This window comes from Sciurus vulgaris (assembly GCF_902686455.1).
Source record: "Sciurus vulgaris genome assembly, chromosome: 16".
NCBI classification, from domain to species: Eukaryota; Metazoa; Chordata; class Mammalia; order Rodentia; family Sciuridae; genus Sciurus; species Sciurus vulgaris.
Window position 1 is genome coordinate 5410314 of NC_136477.1, and position 19292 is coordinate 5429605.

A 19292-nucleotide genomic window follows, 5' to 3' on the forward strand; every position below is an offset into this window, starting at 1 on the left:
CTTCCAATAACAGAATGAAAATGACTCCTCTTCATCTGCGTGTGGCTACTCCAGAAAACACGCAGCCCTAGCCCTCCCTCCAGCCTGCAGCTCTGTCCTGGGAGCACAGAGGCCGGAGTAGCCAACATGTCTGTCCAGACCCTGTTCAGCTGTGCTCTTCTGTGCTTTTGTTTGGTTTTTACTTTGGGGTTTTATCACTGTTTGTGATGGTTAGAAGCATACTTCTGACCAGGACCATCCATGGTGGGTCTGCTGAGTCTAGGCAAAGATAGAAAGTGGGAGCAGCACCCCATCTAACCTCAGGCTGCTTGCCCAAAGTATGCCAGGTCAGCTAGTAGGAATTAGGAGCTGAGGGGAGGCTCAGTGGCAGACACTTGCCTGGCACGCACCAGACCCTGGATCCACCCCAGCACTGAAAGACGAAACACGTGGAAAATTAGAAGTAATTTTTCATTTTTCTAACATTCTTTGACATAAATTTCTTTTTCTTCTTGAATCTCTGCAAGCTTTGCAGCATCTGTGAGTAGCAAAGCCCTAAAGCACAAAATCTTCTCATTTTACCTTAATCGTCCCTTATGATTAGACACCCGAAATGAAGCACATCTCTGATTGAGGGTGTATCAATCACCCTCAATCCAGTATTTATTTTAACATAATCATATAGACTACTTGAAGACACACTGTGGAGGTTTCCATGTTTTTCGTTTTGATGACATTTCCATCCTCTTCCATATTAGTTTTCAGGTGAAAACGGGGAGAGAATGAAAGAAAAATATGGTGTGTTTTGTAGCGGCCACAATGAAGCTGTCAGTCATTACAAGTTGTTGCTGCAGCAAAACAAGAAATTTCAAAACTTGATTAAGGTAAAAAAAAAAAAAGTTGTTTAAAATATTTTCTTTGCTGTTGGTTTTTTCCACCAAACTAGCATCTTGGGTTTCAGGAATAGTAAGTTGTTATAAAGCAGTGGTTTTCACAGTCTGGTTTGGTTTTTAAACAAATTCATTCAAACATGTCAGTGGAATCTCACATAGAATCCCAAGATACAAAACAAATCAAAATACTTCCAGGTCGCTGCTCCTCACCACACCAGGATGGCCCAAGATCCCCTGCAGGTGCTTGGTGTGGACTCTGCTGAGCATCCTTTCATGGGGCCTCCCATCCTGGGAACTGCCCTTCAGAGGCACAGCATTCTGCCTGCAGAGGCTCCATCAAGGCATGCGTTCCTCTATACCTTATCCCCTTGAGGGTCCCTGCCTGCCCCCTGAGGCCTGTGGGGTTCCTCTGACTGAGAGCATTCAGGCACTTAAACCCAGAACCAAACCCCCTCCACCCAGCCACAGTCCATGGAGTCAAGCTGGTCCCACCTCCTGTGTCCCAGTAATGACACTTAGGAGCTGGGCGTGGTGGTGCATGCCTGTAATCCTAGTGACTTGGAGGCTGAGGTAGGAGGATTGTGAGTCCAAAGCCAGCCTCAGCAACTTAGCGAGACCCTGTCTCAAAATATAAAGGGCTGGGGGTGTGGCTCAGTGGTTGAACGCTCTTAGGTTCAATCCCCAGTACCTAAGGGGGAAAAAAAAAAGTCAGAAATGGTACTTAAGTTCAGCCACACAGCCCATCAGCAGTCACTTTTGCAGCAGCCCCAGCTCCTTTGGTTCCAAGCTCCAAAACAGCTCTACAGTCTGTTCCCTGGGCCCTGGGGACTTTGTTCTGAGGGGGCATCAACAAGTACTGGTCTGAAGTTAAGAATGACATGCATTTAAATTTTGTTCCAGTCTGGTGATTCATGTGGACAGTCCTGCTCCTCAGCAGTCTGAGGCAGGAGGATCACTGAGCCCAGTAGTTCAAGGCTAGCCTGGGCAACATAGCAAGACCCCGTCTCAAAAGAAAAAAGTGAAACAAAAATCTGTTCCACAATCCTCACAGTAGATGGGCTTGAAAGGGGGAGAGTAATTTCAGACCAAAATCCACTGAGCAATAACAGTCCAATGGACCACCTGAGAGCATAAGCCATCTAGAAAGGGGGCAGAGGGTGGCAGTTCCCATGGAACCTGCAGCCACAGATTGTCACAGTCCCACAGTGACAGTACGGTGCTCTCAGGAAGTGGCTCTTTGTGAAGGCTGGCTTTCCTCAGATACACAAGAGCAGCGGGAGCCAGTCCACAGAACGCATGGAGTGCTCCACAGCGCAGGAGCCGCTCGCCCACTAGGGAGTGAGTGCGAGTGGCTGCTGCTGCGATCGCCAGCCAGAGGTGTGCGCACCAGAAGCCACCAGGGAGCCAGTTCTACAGCAGAGGCACATGCCCAGGCTAGTCCCAGAAGCTTCTGAAACAACAGCCGTGCAAGCACGTCTGACAGCGTGCACATGTGGGCAGCTCCACAGGTGATCCCCACAGCTGCCCGTGATGCCCTTGTCTTCTGGCTAACCAGTCTTTGAAGGCGAGGCCACCTTTGCTCGTGTGGCCTTTCTGTATACGTCAGGTGGTTCCTGCTTCCAGATATCCAGTAAGTACCTCCAACAAAGCAGCATGGAAAAGGTCTCAGCAAGCTGGCCATGAAGGAGCCCCCAGTCGTGGAGGCTGACAGTCAGTAGTCAGAAGACGAGATGCTAACCCCAAGCGACTCTGCTTTCCCTTCCTAGAAGATCGGCAGCTTCTCCATCGTGAGGCGGCTTGGTGTGCAGGAGTGTATTCTTCTGGTTACTCAGCGCATAACCAAATACCCAGTGCTGGTGGAGCGCATCATTCAGAACACAGAAGGTAGAGGAGCACACCCTGTTCTCTGGGGCCATGGCAGGGCGGGGTCCCTGTCTACCTGGTGCAGATTTTACCAATGGCTTGGACAAATTCCCCTAGGAGTCCATGATGCTGGGTTTGGGGCTTCCCACACGAAGACGGGGCAGTCATCCCGGTGAAGGCAGGGGCTGGGTCTCATCAGCTCACCATGGCCCAAGCACAAGCTGGGCACAGCAGGTCTGTGGCCTGGATAAATGGATGGAGCCCAGGTTATTCCTGGGTTGTCCAGACATGCCCCGAGATGACCTCTGTCATATGGCCAAGGGCAAGAAAGTGAGGAGGCTGGAGCTGTGGGGGAGGGACGAGAAAAGGCTTATATCCTGCCCAGGAGTTCTTGGGGGCGGGCAGTGTCGATCACACCCAGCACACCTGCAGATGATTGGGTCTGGGAGAACAAGAGAGTTCCCTGCTGCATTCTTGGAGCAGGAGGACCCAGCTCCAGGTCACAACAGGAGGTGGAGGGAAACTTTTATGATGAACTAGACTTGAAAGGAGTTTGTGTAGCAAGGAGTGACCAGAGAGCCATGCTGGGCAGTTTTTGTCACTTGAGTTACACCTTAACTTCTGCATTTGACAAAAGCTGTACCTGGGTATAAGCGAAACTCTAGGCTATTGCATTTATTTTGGAGAACCATTTCTATCTCAGAAATGGGAGGTATTTCTCGAGGGTTACTCTGGCCTCAGGGAACATATCTCACACATCCCATCCTTACCTAGTGAAGCCACTTCATTTATGTTCTTGAACATGGGCAAAGAAAGGTGCTAACCCTGCTGTGTGTGGCAGCCGGCACTGAGGACTATGAAGACCTGACCCAGGCCCTGAACCTCATCAAAGACATCATCTCACAAGTGGATGCCAAGGTCAGTGAGTGTGAGAAGGGCCAGCGTCTCAGGGAGATCGCAGGGAAGATGGACCTAAAGTCCTCCAGCAAACTCAAGAACGGACTTACCTTCCGCAAGGAGGACATGCTACAGCGGCAGCTACACCTGGAGGGCACACTGTGCTGGAAGACCACTTCAGGGCGCTTAAAAGGTAAAGCTCTGTCCCTGGCCACCTCTAGTGGGGGCCTGTCTTGGATTGGTGGGTGCCCTCTTGGAGTGATAGGCACTGTCTTGGAATGGTGCCACCATCTTGGTGTGTTGCACATTATACGGAATTGGTGGCCTCAGTCTGGGAATGGTGAGTATTCTCTTGGATTGATGAGCACCCATCTTGAACTGGCACCAAGCCAGGTTGTGGGAATATATCTCACAAGACTTGACCTTTACCTTGGAGGCTTCAGCCTGTGGGCGAGAAAGGGAAACAAGTAAACAGATACCGAAAAAAGTACTTAAAAGTGTGGTAGATGCTTTGAAAGAACCATCAGGCTGCAATGAGAGAACTGGATGAAAAAGGATATTTGATTTCAATAGGAGTATCAAAAATGGCTCCCCCAGAAGGTAATGTTTATTCTTCCTGCAACATGAGTATACCTCAATTCAGTATTTGCACTTACATGCAGAAGCCTCATGGTGCAAGATGTCCATACAGGGACAAGGCACCAAACAACACTAGAGCATGAGGGGACTGAGGCCAGCCCTCCCTGTATCACTGCAGTAGGGAGAGGACTGGAGTACCAGCAGCTCGTGGTTGGGTGACCTGGGCAGGGAGGGTGATGAGATTTGTCCACCTTGACAGTCAGCTAGAGCAGCCCCGAGGCCAGACCATGACAGCCACCTGGCATGGTGGCCTGGTGGTGAGGCTGGAGTCCTGACTTCAGCTCTGAACACTGAGCTGGAGCCTGAGGGGAATCTAAGAGGAGACGCCAGCGTTCATTGGTGACACACATGGAAACCCAGAGAAGTGATGGCAAGGTGTGAGTGAGAAAGGAACTGTCATCTGCAGGAGCCCTTTGGAGAGTTGGAGACTGTCAAGCTTCCCAACCAGACCTGGGGGCCCTGTGACCTCTAAGACGACCCCTTTGTGCTCTCTCCAGATGTCCTTGCTGTCCTCTTGACTGACGTGCTTCTACTGCTGCAAGAGAAGGACCAGAAATATGTCTTCGCCTCTGTGGTGCGTACCCAGTGTCTCCAGACAAGGGCCTCCTGTGGGGCCCCAGGGGGTTGCCATGGAGGGGTCCAGGGAACAAGGAGAGGAAGTGCCGCTGGAACAGTGCACGGTGGCACCCGGGCCTCCTGGAAGGCTCCCCCCAGGCAGGAGTAGGATCTTGCAAGAACGAGCGCCCCACTCCCTCCCTGACAAGGCTCGGGTCCATCGCCGCAGGCTCTCCACCTCCATTCCCTGTGTTTTCATGTTCTTCCTCTGGTAAGGACTTAGGGACACTCACAAGCCCCAGATTCCTGGCTGGGAGGACCTTCCCTTCCTGAGGACTTACAGGCCCTGTCACTGGATCCAAGCCCAGGCAGCTGCTCTGTGAGCTGTGACCGTGTTGACCCCAAAGAGTCAAGGCCCCAGAACACCCTTATCATGGGAATGGAACCCACCCGGCTCTGTCACCCAGGACTCCCCACCCCATCACCAACGCTGGCCCTGGACACCTAGGCATCTCACAGCACAGACCCAGCTGCAGGGCAAGAAGGCAGGCCTGACCTTCCAGGGACACCAGCTCCTAAAGAGGGTAAGGAAGCCATTGGCTTCCAGGTCACTTGGAGAAGAAGGCCCTGACCACTGAACCACAGAATCACATAGCTCCCTATAATGTGAAGTGACTTCTCCAGGGCTGGGACCATAGTTCAGCAAAGGACTTGCCTGGCATGTGCAAGGCCCTGTGTTCCGTCCCAGTGCCATAAAAAAAAAAAAAAAATTTAAGTGGCTTCTTCAAAGAAGTCCACACTGCCACCTGGCCCTGTTCCTCCCCTCAACCCACTGCAGCTGTGTCAGTGTTTTGTCCAGCAGGTGTCCTGCCTTGACCCACACACCTCTGAGCCTGCCATGCCCTCACAGGAGTATGATGTGCCCGGACAGTGTGATGCACCAGGTGGCTCTGTGTGCCCACCTCACCTCATGAGAGAGCCTTGCGGGGGTCTCTCCTGCCTGTACTGTGGTCAACCACATGGCCACTATGCAGCCCAAGAGCCTGGGGTTCTGGCTGGTTGAGGGTGAGACATAAAGTAGCATGTCTTGCACCCCAAAAATATAGAGACAGGGAGACCACATTCAACTGGATGCAACTTTGTTTCAGAGACTTTTACAGTTCAGAAAAGCACAGAAAAGAATCCAAATCATCCTGTCACCCAGGGACATGGACATGACTGTCTTTGTCTTAGGGAGTCTGCTCAGCCAAGGTATGCCATGTAGGTGCTTAAGGAGTCACAGTGATCGCTCCGTGTGGCCACTGTGTTCTGGAACCACAGTAGAGAGTGTGCCCGGGAATGGCATCACTGCATGCCAGTAAAACTCCGTTTACAAAGCCAGGGACTGGAGTGTGCTGTCACCCTGGTCTCCAGTGATCAAATGCATATATTTTAACACTGCATTTTTAATCTTATAACCTTCCTTTTTTATTCCCACTCAGTACATTTTGAAGCTCCCTCCAAGTGCACATTTTATGCTGTGGCCTGGTATTTGTGGCTGCCTGCCCCTTCCATGTTATAGCCACCCTGCATTTCTATTGACCCTTTCCAAGCAACCTAGGTAATAGTCTCATTAATCCACTCTCCTGTTGGTGGATATGTGTGTGGTTTTACAGTTTGGGAATTGGCAGGGGCTGGAGCTGCTTTGAATATCTATTAAGGTTGTACAGTCACATGCTCCTTACCAGATCTTTGGGGGCAGGGGTACAGGTTATTGAACCCAGGTATACTGTGATTACAGGCAGGTGCCATCCTGACCATATTCCAAAGGTCATGCCAAGAGAACTTCCTCATGTGTGGAAAGCCAAGACTTGGGAAAATTAATAGTTTTGATCCAAATGGGCTGAGAACCCTCAGGGAACATTCAGACCTCGAATAAGGGATGGTCGGATGTGCTTGTTATGGCTCCTGTGGAAGTGCTACAGACTGACTCACACAGGACAAATGTAATGCCTCACTGTTCTGGAAGCTGGAAGTACAAGACCAGGGTGTGTGCAGGATTGCTTCCTTCTGAAACTCCCTCCTTGGCTGGTGGACACTGTCTTCTCCCCAAGTTCTCACAGGGTCATCTCTTCTCCTGAGGACACAGTCATGTTGAAGTAGGACCCACATTACTTGATTATCTCTGTAAAATCCCTGTCTCCAAATACTGCCACATTCTGTCAAGTCCTAAGGGTTAGGACTTCAGCATATGAGCTGGAAAGGCTAGGGATGCAGTTGAGCTCGTGACACCAGTTGAGAAGTGCCTTTTACTGGTCTACCACAGCATTCTCTCTCACCAGTGTGCAGTAGGTTGGGAATACTGGTTGGCTCTGGGTGGTCTGTGGTACAAAAACCAGACAAGGATTTGTTGTTGCTTACATTACATACTATGTAATGTTGTATCTTGAGTTTAGTCGGATGTACTGTGCACTGCTAATTATTTACATAGTTGCTACTGTACCTGTAGCTCCAGCTACTCCAGAGGCTGAGGCAGGAGTTACTGGAGACCAAGAGTTCAGGGCCAGCCTGGGCAACATAGCAAGAACCTCATCTCTTTAAAAAAAATATATATATATATAATAAAGTTGACACATTAAAAGGATAATAGGATATTATTGCATTAGTCTTTTTCCCCAGGTGGCAAAGTATTTCTCAGTTGTTTGCAAGGAAACAGGGCACGTGACTTCTCTCTGTGTCTCCCACCCCACCCTGAGACTCGGGTCCTGCTGCTGTTTGGATGCAGCAGGTAAGATGGGACCTCTCTCCTCCACCCGTGCAGGACGCGAAGCCACCCATCATCTCTCTGCAAAAGCTCATTGTGAGGGAAGTGGCCAACGAGGAGAAGGCCATGTTTCTGATCAGTGCTTCCCTGCAAGGACCCGAGATGTACGAGATCTACACCAGCTCCAAAGAGGACAGGAACTCCTGGATGACCCATATCCGCCAGGCTGTGGAGAGGTGAGAAGGGCCAGGTCTCCCTCCCCAAGGAGGGTGCACTTTCCATAGACTTCATACCCTTGGCTTTGAGGGAGCCTTGGCTAGACAGCAGTGGCCTCGTACTCCCTGAGAGACCCCTTGTTTTCCTCTCTACCATCCCCCAGATGCTCTGTTTGCTTCTCAGAAATGGGCAGATGGTGCCATTCCAGCTCCTTCCAACAACAGCCCAAGGTGTCAGATGTCAGCTCCTTCCAACAATAGCCCAAGCTGTCAGATGTCAAAGAGGCCTGGGTGTCTCTGGCCAGCAGGACTGAAGGCCTGCTGATCTAACCTGGACCTTTTTGCATTCATGGGCCAGACACAGTGGGCTGTGTGCTGCACTCAAGCCTGAGGCCAGACCCCTTGCAGTAGGCTGTGGCTTCCTGTCCTCCCTCCTCCCACACTGTGCCCTCTTCATTCCAGGTTAGAGAGAGGGGCAGAAGGAGGCCATTCAACCCCAGCCCCAGCTGGCTTCCTGCTCCCTCTAGGTGCCTGGAGACTTCTTGCCACCTCAGCCTGTTCCAAGCTCCATCCATGCTCAGCAGCTTTAGCCTCCCATGCCTAGTGGTCCCCAGAAAGCACTGTCCAGTGGCAGCCTCCTCCAGGGCACAGCTGGACACTTGAAACCCTTGCCTGGTTGCACCTTGACACTTAAAGACCATTCTCCCATCCCTCTGTTCCCCGAAGGAACACCACTTACAAGTCAGAGATACTCTGCAGAGCCAGCAGCAGTGTTGGAGGCCAGCCAGTGTGGGTAGAGTTGATTCTATCTGTCCCCCCTCTCTGCAGCTGTCCCGATGAGGAGGAGGGGCCCTTCACTGAGGCCGAGGAAGAGAGGAAGGTCGCTGAGGCCCGTGCAATGAGACTCCGGGACTTTCAAGGTAAGGGGTTGTCAGCATTATGGTCATGTCCCTTGTGTGGTGATGGCCCTGCAGAGCCCTCCTGAGACCGCCAGCCTGGTGCCCCAGCCCCCAGTGGCATCTCTGTTCTGTCCTGTTGAGACTTGAATGTGAAGGGAATCTCCACCCAGGTGGCCAGGCATTTTGATGTGAGCTGCCCATGTCCTGCAGCTCTTCGAGCTTCAGAAGGGGGCTGCCCACAGGGGTGGTGTTCCAGAGGCCAGAGGGTGTGGAGGCGAGGGGAAGGGAGAGAGCTGCCCTCAGGGCCTGCAGCCCCTCGCCCACCAGCTCAGCTGCACACAGCGCCACCACTGTCTTCATTCGGGAAGGACGTGCGCGAACGCAGCCTTCACACGTCAGTTCAGAGCATTTTCTTCACCCTGAAAACAAAACACCCTTTAGCAGTCACTCCCAGCCTGGCAGCCACCAGTCCACATCCCGTCTCTGTGGACATGCTCGTTCTGGGCACCTCCTGTCAGTGGAGTTGCATGCCGGGTGTCCATGTGTACCTGGCTTCTCAGCAAGCACAGCGTCTTCAAGCTCCATCCACGTCGTGACCTGTCAAAGCCTCACTCCTGTTGGTGGCCAGAGTGGGTGCTCCTGGTGCTCCTGGTGCTCCGGGGCGGGTGGAGCACACGCGTTGATGCGCCTCCTTCCTGTGCCAAGAGGTTCTGAGAGTGCATTGTGGTGCTTGCCCGAGCAACTCCTGGTACCCAGGGCTCTGGCAAACCCCTTCCTCCTTTCCTCTAACTGCGTTGTTTATTTCTTTAATTAGGTAGTAGTTAAGCAATGAGTACGTAGAATTTAATAGCATATGTTTTATTTCTCTTGTGGGGAGAGCAGCTTTGATTTAAGTATGTTTTTTTCTTTTAATAAGTTTGAGAGTGTTAATTAAAATGTCCAAAAGAAAGGCAGGAAGAATCCCATTGAACCCTAGAAGCACAGCTTAACATAGTACAGAGCTCCTCGGCTTCCACTGGGCTCAAAACTGCACTTACACTCAAGCCACGAAACATCCTGGTGCAGCCACAGGCCACACTGTCGTGTCTCAGTCGTTTCCTCTTGTGACTGGGAGCTGTTGCTCACTGCCACTACCCCTGCCTAGCACCACAAGAGAGTGACATATCTCATGTCACTAGCCCAGGGAAGGACAAGAAATCAAAGCTCAAAGCACAGTTTCCACTGAACACATCGCTTGCGCATCATTGTTAAATCAAAAAAAGTTGAACCATTTTGAGTTGAGGACCATCTGCACTAATTTTGTCCCATGCTAATTGCTTATTTCTGCTGGGTGGTGATTCAGACATGTTCCCTGCAAGGAAGCACCTCCTTGAAGGCACAGTCATTCGGTAACACTCGTGGCTCATTCCCCACAAGGCTGTCAGTGAACCAGAAATGGGAAGATATTCAGCTTACTGAGGTGCTTCCCACCTTGAATCAAGAGCCTGTTGACCTCATGCTTAACAGCAGAACGTGAGGGACACTCTCTTTAAGCCAGGAGCCAGGCAGGGCCCTGCTCTCACCACTGTTTCCTTCCTCTTAGAGGTTCCCGCAAGAGGGGAAGGGGAGAGACAGGGATAAGGTAATATCAGGAGGCAACAATTTATTTTCTGCATATGTCATAACTCCTTGCCTGGAAAATCCCGCAGAATCCGCTAAACCGGGCCAGGATTGGTCAGCACGCCCAAGTAGTGCAGCTGAACCAGCACCTACCCCAGCAGCCACCAAGGAGGAAGGCTGCCTGTGCGCATCTTCTGCTGCTAAAACCCAGGACACAGGCTGCTAAAAAGAACAGAGATTGGTTTGGCTCCTGGTTCTGATCTAAGACTAAGGGCCCACATCTGTGATGGCCTTCTTGCTGGCAGAGTCCCAAGGCAGTGCAGGGCATCCTCTGGAGAGAGACCCAGCCCACCCTGGCCTTTACAGCAAGAGGCCCACTCTCGAGGTAACCCATTAACCATTAACCCATCAGTTGATCAGTCACATGAACAAATTAATCCACTCTAGGGGGCAGAGCCCTAATCACCTCATTAAGAGGCCCCAGCACCACAACAGTAATCATAATAAGGCTGGTCACATTAGCAAAAGAGATCCCTAAGGAGTTCCACCACCCAAAGTCTTGAAGGGAGACTTCCGAGTTTAGGAGACCCAGCTTCTAGGCTCTCAGCTGCTCCATACCCACTGTAACTGGTGCTCTTGATGCGCATGCACCAAACACTCAGGGCAGGACCACACCCTCCCCTGCTGCTCAGGGATGGTGGACACCAAGAGTGGCCCACCTCAGGACAGGGTTGCTCTCCTGGGGCTCCGTCCTCCCAGCTTGACCCCAGCTCCAAGGCCACAGAATCCAGGGGAAGCTGACCCAGCTGATCACCTCCTCCATGTCCTTTCACAGAGCGACTGAGCCAGAAAGACCAGCTGATCGCCCAGAGCCTCCTGGAGAAGCAGCAGATCTACCTGGAGATGGCGGAGATGAGCGGGCTCGAGGACTCCCAGTCACGCGGCTTTTTCCGTGGAGGCGATGCCTCGGAGACCCTGCAGGGGGAGCAGATCCTCAAGTCGGCCATGAATGAAAGTAAGCCAGTGCCCCACCCTGCCAAGTGCACTGGAGGTGCTCTGGGATCCCAGGCCAGGCCTGAGGCTGTCTGGCCTGACAGTGGGACAGTGTCTACCCTGCCACATGTCCCTGCTCCTCACTGCAGACACACACTTTCTCTGTCCATTGACACATACTCTGTCCAGGTGCCCTCACCAGCCCTGGGGATCTGAAGCTGACTGACACAGACCCTGCTTCTTTCTCAGCTGGGTCTCTGAAGATATCCCTAGGAAAACACCCATGCACACTCGGTGGCCGTTTCAGGGAACCCCCTGAGCCCAGCAGACTGCCTGCACTAGTAGCCATGGTGGAGGCTGCTGGCCAGTGAGGCACCTCCTGTCTCGTGTGTGCTCTGCCCTGTCTGCTGAGGCCCTTCTGCCAGCCCCAGGCCAGGGCCTGCTGCATAAGCCCTTGGGGCACAGCACACTGCGCCCTCTGTTGGCCCAGCAAATGAGACAGACGCAGCCTGCCCTCCATAGCTTTCCTTCAGAGACAAGAACAGAAACCAGATGGCGTGAGGGGTCAGTCTTTCTCCCCCAGCCACACCCACACTGTCCTTCCACCCATTTCTCCAGTGGCCATTGTCCTTGATCCTTGAGGACACTTGCATATCCTGCACCTGGGCCTAGAATGTCCTCTTCACCTCTTCACCTGGCCAGAGTTTTGATCCTAGAGGACTGTATGTGCAAAGCTCTGCCCCCCAAGAGGCACTCCCTGTGTGGCCATCATTACATAGCATGGCCATGGGTGGAGGCTGGTCAGGGCCTGGACGCAGCCAGTGCCTGGGTAGGTTGGGAGGGGACATTAGAAGCCAGCACAGCCCTCCCACATGGCCACACCATGGCCTTGGCATCTTGCTTAGACAGAGATTGGCAGGTCCTGGTTACAGAACCAGAAGTGAGGGAGTGCAGAAAGGATCGGAACCGGAAGCTGGAATTCCACATCAGACAGTGGGTGGGGGTGACCAGCACCCAGTGAGCTCCCTGGGGTCTCAGCTGCTCCCTGACACCCCCCAGCATGCCTCTGAGGGTGACTCCTTCCTCCCGTCTCCTTCACAGTTGAGGGTATCCAGAACCTGATCTGTAGGCGACTGGGCAGCACCAGTGGCCTAGCGGAAGAAGGAGGCAGCTCCACAGGCCTGCCTCGGAGGGCTGAGACCTTCGGGGGCTACGACAGCACAGGCAGCCCTAGCAAGAGTAAGTGATATCCCCTGCCTCCCCGTTCGCCTCAGGCTCAGCAGCAACAAGTCTGAGTGTCCCTGAGGTCGTGTCCTTTCTCTGTCCAACCCCACTGGTCTCTACTACAAAAGCCACTGCCTTGCCTCACACCTGTCATCCCAGCAACTTGCAAGGCTGAGGCAGGAGGATCGAAGTCCAAGGCCAGCCTGTACAACGCAGCACGACAGACCCTGTCTCAAAATAAACAATAAAATAAAAAGGCTGGGGATGTGGCTCAGTGGCAGAGCACCTGCCCATCGCTGTGCAAGGCCCTGGATTCAAATCTCAGTACGGGGGGTTGGGGGCCGGGTGGAGCCACTGTGGATTTCCCACCTGGGCAGGGCTGGGGCAGAGGAGTGTTCCAGGTCCCATGGGATCACAGCAGCCTCACAGACATGTCTTGGGCTTCCCAGATGGCAGTTTTAAGAAGAAGGTCTGCAGCTGGCGGGGGCCTGCCAGCAGCCCAGACCCGAAACTTGGAAATGGCGATGTCCCTGGGGGCTGGGAGGAGTCACCTCAGGAGGTATGTGACTTCCTGGGATGTTGGTTCACTCTGTGCAGAGTCAGTCCAAGTCATTATAGTTGTCATTAACCAGTGTGACCAGCTCCTTGGGGCTGTCTGTCTCTCTATCATATGGCAATGTCCATAAGTGCCATACGGCAAATGAAGCGTTTCCACCCAGGTTACCATGCAGCCAGGTACTTCATCCTGTAGTCCTCTGGGAAAGGCAGCCAGTGTTCCAGGAGGGAGATGGGGAGGGGACAGGCTAAGGGCAGCAGGGATGGCTTCAGCAGTCCACAAACCCCATGTGGGAGCCACAGGCCGTCTGCCCAGGTGTAATGACACCTCCCACATCTGGCTGGCTCTGCCCTCCCCTTTGACTCAGAAGGCCCATCACGTGTCTGACCTTGCCAAGGTTTGGGCTCAGAGGCCAAGGCCAGCTGCCTCTGGCCAGCTCCAAGGCTTGGCCTCACCTCCTTACCCAGAGCTGGCATACAAGCTTCACATCTGGGCCTGCACTGCCATGGACTGGGTGATGGCTGGCCTGTACCTTCATTCTTCAGACACCAGACTGGCTTGTCAGATGACCCGCAAGACCTGTCCCCCACAGTGGCCCAGCCCTGGGTCCTTTCTGTTGCCCATGCCAAGGGAATGTCTTGTTGGTAATAGGTGGACTGTGCCTCCTTGGATCAGTCCTTAAACACTGTGGTTTGATGCTATAGTCTTCGCAGGTGGAGGTGCCAGGTGCAGATTCTAGCCCTCGGCTGCCCACTGTCCTGGAGTCAGAGGTAGGTGGCAGCTGGTCCATGTCCTTGGGGGTGGCACACAGGCCCCCTGTGCTGGTGGGCGGAACCCAGAATCTGCCTTCTCTCCACAGCTTGTCCACAGGATCCAGACTTTATCACAGCTGCTCCTCAGCCTCCAGGTACCAGTGTGTCAGGGAGGGACCAGCCACACCTGCCCTTTCCTAGTTAGCTGGGTCTGGGCAAGGACATGGCTCTCACAGGCCTGGCTCGTGACCCTGTCCACAGGCGGTCATCGCCCAGCAGGACAGCTATGTAGAGATGCAGCGGGCAGCCATCCAGGAGCGGGAGAAGCAGTTTCGACTGCAGTCAACGCGTGGGAACCTGCTGCTGGAGCAGGAGCGGCAGCGCAACTTCGAGAAGCAGCGGGAAGAGCGCGCAGACGTGGAGAAGCTGCAGAGTCAGCTGCGGCAGGAGCAGCAGCGCTGGGAGCGTGAGTGCATGCGCCAGCGGCAGGAGCTGGAGCGCGCAGGCGCGCGGCTGCAGGAGCGGGAAGGCGAGGCGCAGCAGCTGCGCGATCGGCTGGACCAGGAACGCGCAGAGCTCGAGCGGCAGCGCAGGGCCTACCAGCAAGACCTGGAACGGCTGCGCGAGGCCATGCGCGCCGTAGACCGTGAGCGCGAGCGCCTGGAGCAGCAGCGTAGGCTCAAGAAGCAGAACACAGTGCCAGGGGCGCTGCCGCCGGGGGCACTGGTGGAGGTGAGCCCGGGCCTCGTCACATTGGGCTCTTGGGGTATCAGGTTGGCACATGCATTTGCAGGTATGAGATCAAATGTCAGAAAACGTGAGTGAATGCGTGGGCCGGGGGTGCAGCTCAGTGGTAGAGGGCTTGCCAAGCTCATGTGAAGCCCTGCGTCCTGGCCCTGGTACTGCAGATGGTGGTGAGGATGACCTGTGAGCACCATGGCGCCCTTGTAGGCCCAGCACTGGGGAGGCCAGGGCAGAAGACTCATGAGCGCAGGAGTCCCGGCCCACCTGGATGACACAGCCACATCCTCTCTTTAAAAAAAATGTTTTTAAAGAGTGAATGGCCGGGCATGGTGGCACACGCCTGTATACCCAACAGCTCAGGAGGATTGCAAGTTCAAAGCCAGTCTCGGCAATTTAGCAAGGCACTAAGCAACTCAGTGGGACCGTTTCTAAATAAAGTACAAAATAGGACTGGGGATGTGGCTCAGTGGTCAAGTGCCCCTGGGTTCAATCCCTGGTACCAAAAGTGGGGGGTGGGGAATGTACAAGCATGTACACACACGTGAGAAGGTAATACTTGTTTATCTGCATGTGGCTGCAGAGAACACAGGAAATGTCGGCGACTTCTTTTTTAAAAGAATGCAGTGCAAATGTGAACGTGTGACTTTGATGTCTGTGAGAGCATCTGTGTCACTGAGTGTGACCATGAGTGTGCACAACTTCAGGCTGAACCCAAGCTCTGCATGCAGAACAGACATCCCAGGGGGATCTGGACCGGGTGCAGGAATCTGCCCATCTCAGCCCTGTCTCCCGCATTGCCTGGCTCTCCCTGCCCCTCCTGGGGCCTCTGAGCCTGGCAGGTCTGCTTGTGCACATCTAGGAGAGCTGCCCCTCCAGGGATGCTAGGGAGAACTTCCTGTAGGTTCAGCAGCATTGGGATATGTCTTCTGTCACTCTTCCAGGCCCAGCCCCCAAGCCACCCTCCCAGTTTCAACGGGGAGGGGCAGGAGGGGTCCCTGGCCCTGGCTAAAACACCCGGGATCCGGGCGAGCCTGCTGCTGTCCAGTGCTGGACCTGAATATGTGGAGCGCCCTGAGGTGGCTCGCCGGGACAGTGCCCCAGCCGAGAGCCGACCAGCCAAGAGTGACGTGCCCATCCAGCTGCTCAGCACCACCAACCAGATTCAGAGGCAGGCAGCAGTGCAGCAGCAGATCCCCACCAAGCTGGCCGCCTCCACCAAGGGCAGCAAGGACAAGGGCAGCAAAAGCAGGGGCTCCCAGCGCTGGGAGAGCTCAGGTGAGCCTGGCCGCGGCCCCAGAGCTCGGAGCCTGCAGGAGGTGGCTGTCCCCAGTGCCTCTTCCCCCTGGGACCCAGAGGTCCAGCCATGGGCAACTTGTGCGACTATAGGGACTCATTGGGAGTAAAAAGCAGGATACTAGTGTCACCTGGAGAGGGTGCCAGAGGAAAACCAGAAGGGACAGGTGTGACAGGACAAGGCCTCCCCTCCAAACAGAGGCCTTTTGCTCAAGAAGCAAACTTGAAATGGCAGACCAGTCCCCATGTCTTTTTCCCACCGTGGACTTTAAACAGTAAGACGGGGGCTAGGGGAGCTTCAGACAGTGTCACAGGCCAGAAGTCAGCCTGCTTCACTTAGGACCATGACAGGGCCAGGGGCTGTTCTCAGTGTTCTGGTTTCAGGGGGATGCTGCAGCCCAGACAGACATAGTCCCTTGCCCTCGGGCACCTGCAATGGATACCACCAGAGTGAGCCTAGGAGCTCCTCCATGCCCTGCCCTGGGTAATGCTCCTCAGATAACAGCCAGGGATGTTGTGGGACATTCTTAAGGAGCAGAGTCTGTGTCCTGGGTCCACTGGGCATGACGGTCACCGGAAAGGGATCCTTCCCCGGAAGCCACACCTTCCCTTTGTCCAGATGTTGGATGACTCTGAGGGTTTGCCCATGGGGACTGTCAGTGGCTGGCCGTCCTCCGGGTCCTGAGGGCCTGGAGCAGGGCCCAAGCTCCTTCCCTCTTCCAGCTTCATTCGACCTGAAGCAGCAGCTGCTTCTCAACAAGCTGATCGGCAAGGATGAGACCACCTCTCGGAATCGCCGGTCGCTGAGCCCCATCCTGCCCAGCAGCCACAGCTCTGCGCCTGCTACAGGTGAGCCCAGCACCCTGGCAGTGGGGTCGCCAGGAACACCTGGCGACATCTGAAGCCCTGGTCCCCTCTCTTCCAGACGCCTACGTCCCAGCCCTGAGTCCAGCCCCAGCCGACATCTCCGCTGAGGCCTTCCTCACCAAGACTGGGGGCACATCCTTCCCACCTGTGCCCCCATCTCCCTCACCACTACAGGCCACCAGGGAGGAAGCCAGCAAGGAAGATGTCATCTTCTTCTAGAGGGGCTGAGGCTCCAGGTGCAGGCTCCCCCTGGCCTGCCAACCCTATGTCCCTGGGGATCCCATGGGGTGGCCGCCTGCCCAGCTATCATCCTCTCCTGCCCAGGCACATCCCTGATGTCCATCTGGCCTGGGTTGGCCCGTTGGTGCTTTGGGTCTCACGGCTCTGTCTGTAGGATTAGTGGTAATGCCTGGGTAATTTCCTAAACCTCTTTTTTTAATTCGTATATAAAAAAAAAAAAAAAAAAAAGCTTGTAATGGCAGGCTGAACCAGCTAAGACAAGGGGTTGTTTTAAACTGTAGCACCCCTTTGGGTAGGGAAAGGTTGATTCCCATCGTTCTCTCAGGCAGTGAGGAGTGCCAGGGTGGCCGAGGAGCTGGAAGACAGGTCAGGCCTGGGTCTGAGGAGCTGCCGGCCCCAGGCCAGGCTCCACAGACACCCAGAGGCACTGGAGTGGTCACATCATGAGGGTACCAGAAGGGACCATGGCATTGGTCTGCAGAGTCAGGCAGAATCCTCTTTCAAAGCAGAGACCCCCCACTAGCCATGGAAAACCTCTGCCAGCAAGTGAGTCGGGCAGGGGCAGGACAGGGCCCACCCAGGAGTAGAGAGGGCCACAGGGAGGGGGCAGCCATGGCACTTCATGCATGTTCTGTGGGTTCAGAAGCTCATCCTGAAAGGGGCTGATCATTACTCCTTTAATTTGGCAGAGACTTTCCAAACTCTGGTCTGCTTCTCGAGGGCACCTGCCATCCCCACCACTCAGCCTGTCCAGGGCAACAAGCCTCAGGCTTCAGCCAGGGCTAGCACACACCCAGGCAGAGGTTCTCAGTCTCCTGTGAAATGGGCAGGTTTTCCTGGGGCTGCTGGGAAGAAGCCCCCAGGGCTACTGTCCTGCCAGAACCTGAGGGAACACCTGGAGACGCTGCCAGCAAGTGGACAGGTGGCTATCTTGGGGGCACCTCACTTGCACTGAGCTGTTGCAGTATGGAATCAGCTTCCTCTGGAGGACAGGGCTTTGGGGGTGGTCTCCAGTGCCCAGGGCAGGTCCAGATGGTCAGATCCATGTTCCAGCTGCAGCCAAGATGGAGCCTGGCGGCCCAGAGCAGGAGGGGCACATTGCCAGCCTTGCCCCACAGCCCGGGCTTCCCTGCTTTGGAAGTGTTGACAGCAGGACCAGGTCCTGGGCTGGTCATTCTTGTTCCAGAACTCAGCCCTTCTGGGACATCAGCAGTCGCCCTGTGACGCCCAACACAGTAAGCAGGGGACATGTCCACCACTGAGGGACAGGTGGGCACAGAGGAGGGGGAACTGTTAGGAACTGTGCAGCCTGCCATCAGCTTCCTGTAGCCATGGTGCCTGCTAGTGTCACAGGCTCAGGAGGGGACTGGGCAGGTGCAGGTGCCAGCAGGAACCAGGACACAGCCTTGGTGGTAGGGTTTTTAAAGCAGCAGTTCCTAGCGAGTGGTGTATCCCCACCCTCTTCTCCAGGCTCCTGGCCTCTCTTGAGAACCTACTGTTCCCACCCTGGTCCTTTTCCATCAGCAGTGCTATCCTGTGTCCCGAGTGTCCCCCGACCCACCAGACCTCGTCTGTGCCATGTTTATAATCAGTGTTTTGTATTTTTGTACTGAGACGTATTGGAGCACTTTAGAGAAACTGAGCTCCTGCTCTGTGGCCAAGAGAACATTCCTGGACCCCTGCACTGGGTGGCCTCCAGCTCATGTGCTCTGGACCCACCATCCAGATACGGGGATTCCTTGAACTTGGACAAGCGCAGGGAATTTCTGCTCAACCACAGCAGGCCATCAGCAGGAAGTGGGGCCTCCCTGCCAGGTGGCCAGGGAGGGGGGTTTAGTCAGGCTCCACACATAGTAGGGCAGTATGGCCGGTGCGCTGCTTGCCACACCCACGGGTACTCCTGGGTAGAGCCATTTTATCCGTACAGCTGGTGACTGCGCAGTTCCCCGTTTGTGTGGGCCCATGCCTGTGGTCTTTGGTGATCGTGACCATGACCTTAGCCCACCATTACTTCACAGTGATTATGTTTCCTTACCAGAGGGTGTTTGGGAACCACCCTAGAACTTAAGACCAGATTCTAGCAATAAAAGTGTCTAAGATGATCTCTGACTTAAGCTGCTGTTCTCTGGAGTTTGGGGGGTCATCCCCAGTCCACGTGTCAGCCTCAGGGGATACTGGGAAGCAGGGGAGGAGCAGGCAGGATCCATCCAGAAAGGTCCTGGGGCAGGAGATGGTAGCCACCTGCACAACCCAGCACTGCCACCCTGTCCAGCCCTGACTGCTGGGATGCTGGCCAAGTACAGGCCACAGGTATGCCAGCCACCTGGGGGCCTATGAGCTG

At 54.5% G+C, this 19292-nt stretch overlaps 1 protein-coding gene across 3 annotated transcripts in view; it reads left to right on the plus strand.

The window, feature by feature from the left end:
* Window positions 1-19060, plus strand: part of ARHGEF18 (Rho/Rac guanine nucleotide exchange factor 18) — a 74865-nt gene extending 55805 nt beyond the window's left edge. For 2 of the 3 annotated variants that reach the window (XM_079114493.1, XM_079114495.1), the window contains 15 exons: window positions 738-863; window positions 2639-2756; window positions 3577-3825; window positions 4769-4845; window positions 7627-7805; window positions 8613-8704; window positions 11118-11297; window positions 12377-12514; window positions 12949-13058; window positions 13760-13825; window positions 13915-13962; window positions 14069-14539; window positions 15493-15826; window positions 16568-16693; window positions 16770-19060. In XM_079114493.1, the coding sequence (XP_078970619.1) occupies window positions 738-863; window positions 2639-2756; window positions 3577-3825; window positions 4769-4845; window positions 7627-7805; window positions 8613-8704; window positions 11118-11297; window positions 12377-12514; window positions 12949-13058; window positions 13760-13825; window positions 13915-13962; window positions 14069-14539; window positions 15493-15826; window positions 16568-16693; window positions 16770-16930 (2475 nt within the window). In that variant the 3' untranslated portion in view covers window positions 16931-19060. The remainder of the gene's footprint in view (window positions 1-737; window positions 864-2638; window positions 2757-3576; window positions 3826-4768; window positions 4846-7626; window positions 7806-8612; window positions 8705-11117; window positions 11298-12376; window positions 12515-12948; window positions 13059-13759; window positions 13826-13914; window positions 13963-14068; window positions 14540-15492; window positions 15827-16567; window positions 16694-16769) is intronic. The other variant, XM_079114494.1, reaches the window with a different exon arrangement.
* The last annotated feature ends 232 nt before the right edge of the window (window positions 19061-19292 follow it).